The sequence below is a fragment of the Crocuta crocuta genome, unplaced genomic scaffold (assembly GCF_008692635.1).
Source record: "Crocuta crocuta isolate KB4526 unplaced genomic scaffold, BGI_CrCroc_1.0 scaffold216, whole genome shotgun sequence".
In the NCBI taxonomy this organism is placed as follows: Eukaryota; Metazoa; Chordata; class Mammalia; order Carnivora; family Hyaenidae; genus Crocuta; species Crocuta crocuta.
The window spans coordinates 696,261-697,839 of NW_027531504.1; the positions used below are offsets into that span (position 1 = coordinate 696,261).

The following is a 1,579-nucleotide window of genomic DNA, read 5'->3' on the forward strand; positions in this document are numbered from 1 at the left end:
TCTACAAAATTATTAAAGTATTGGTCTAAAAATAAAAGACCTGGGCCAAAAAAGACAGTGTCTTGAAGATACAGTTCACTTTTGGTCATGTGAGCTATCTATAAAAAAGTAAACAAAATAATTTCACTATTAAATTTTAAATATTTTAGCTTTTATTTTTCAGGACAGAACTATAACTTTAATTCACTATTCAGGCAAAGATAAAGAGACCATTTAATCTCACATTTGATCTGGAAACACTGATTCTAAAACTTCTCAAATTATGATTGGGTAGCTCGTTAAAGTTCCCAATATTTAAATTCCTTGATATCAGAAAGTTATAGTTGCTAGTTACAGCTAAATGGATAATTAAAAGAATTTACCTTACAAAAAGGAAATTATCTCCCTGAATATAACATTAACTCATTCACAGTTTTACTTAGAGCATGAATAGCTAACTATTTATTGTAATGATAACACCATTAAAAACCTAACCATTGTATGAAATAGTTTCCAGCTTTGTATTTGAGGACCAAGTATATTATTTATATCATGAAACATAAATTAAAATAATTTCTTACCACCAATTTTTGTGAGACTTTAGCAAAGACACATCCAAACATCAGGGTATAAAGACAAGGATGCTTTTCGAACACATTAGTTGCTGACTTTTTATAGATCATTATTGCCAATATAATAATTATTCCTATGTGGAGTCCAGGTGACAAGACACTAGTGCCCTAAGGGATAGATAAATCAGAAAATCAGGATCATATTTTAGCACTGCATTTATCACAGTGCAAACATTTTCTGAACATCTATTTTGTGTTAAGAACTAAAGACCTAAAGAAGAAGTATAATGTCCATGGCCTAAAGGAGTATCTAGATCTTAACTGTGCCTTCAAACTTCCACAAAACTATAGGGTTACAAAGAGGTAATACAGTGCCATAAATGTTTGATTTCAGTTTTATATACACCACATATTTTAAACTAATAACCATTAAAAAGTAACAATATGATCTATACAAAAAAAAGTAACAATATGAGCTATTCTATACAAAAATCCAATATTTGGATTGCCAAATTAACATATTTTTGTGCACATATTGAAATAAAGCTTTTTTAAAATTTTTTAATGTTTTATTTAATTTTTAAAAATGTTTTATTTTTGACAGAGAAACCGAGCATGAGTGGGGGAGGGGCAGAGAGAGACACACACACAGAATCTGAAACTCCAAGCTCTGAACTGTCAGCACAGAGCCTGACACAGGGCTCAAACCCACAAACTGGGAGATCATGACCTGACCTGAAGGCAGACGCTTAACTGATTGAGCCATTCATGCACCCCAAGATTTTATTTTTAAATAATCTCTACATCCAACAAGGGGCTCAAACTTATAAACCTGAGATCAAGAGTCACATGCTTGATCAACTGAGATAGCAAGGCATCCCAACCTGCCAGTTCTACAAAATATCTTAACCATTGATTAGGAAGTTTAATTCTGGGGGCGCCTGGGTGGCTTAGTCGGTTAAGCGTCCGACTTTCGCTTAGGTCATGATCTCGCGGTTCGTGGGTTCGCGCCCCGCGTCGGGCTCTGT

General features: G+C 33.7%; 1 protein-coding gene across 4 annotated transcripts in view; it reads right to left on the reverse strand.

Annotated features, from left to right (window-relative positions):
• The window catches only part of CHPT1 (choline phosphotransferase 1), a 20,332-nt gene that overhangs the window by 5,257 nt on the left and 13,496 nt on the right, over nt 1-1,579 (reverse strand). For 3 of the 4 annotated variants that reach the window (XR_013337106.1, XR_013337107.1, XM_077772200.1), the window contains exons 6-7: nt 561-719; nt 1-98 (exon numbers count right to left, since the gene is read on the reverse strand). The exon at nt 1-98 is cut by the window's left edge and continues 1 nt beyond it. Coding sequence is in view for 2 of the 4 variants with exons in the window: in XM_077772200.1 (XP_077628326.1) it covers nt 1-98; nt 561-719 (257 nt within the window). In the remaining 2 variants the exon portion in view is untranslated. The remainder of the gene's footprint in view (nt 99-560; nt 720-1,579) is intronic. The other variant, XM_077772201.1, reaches the window with a different exon arrangement.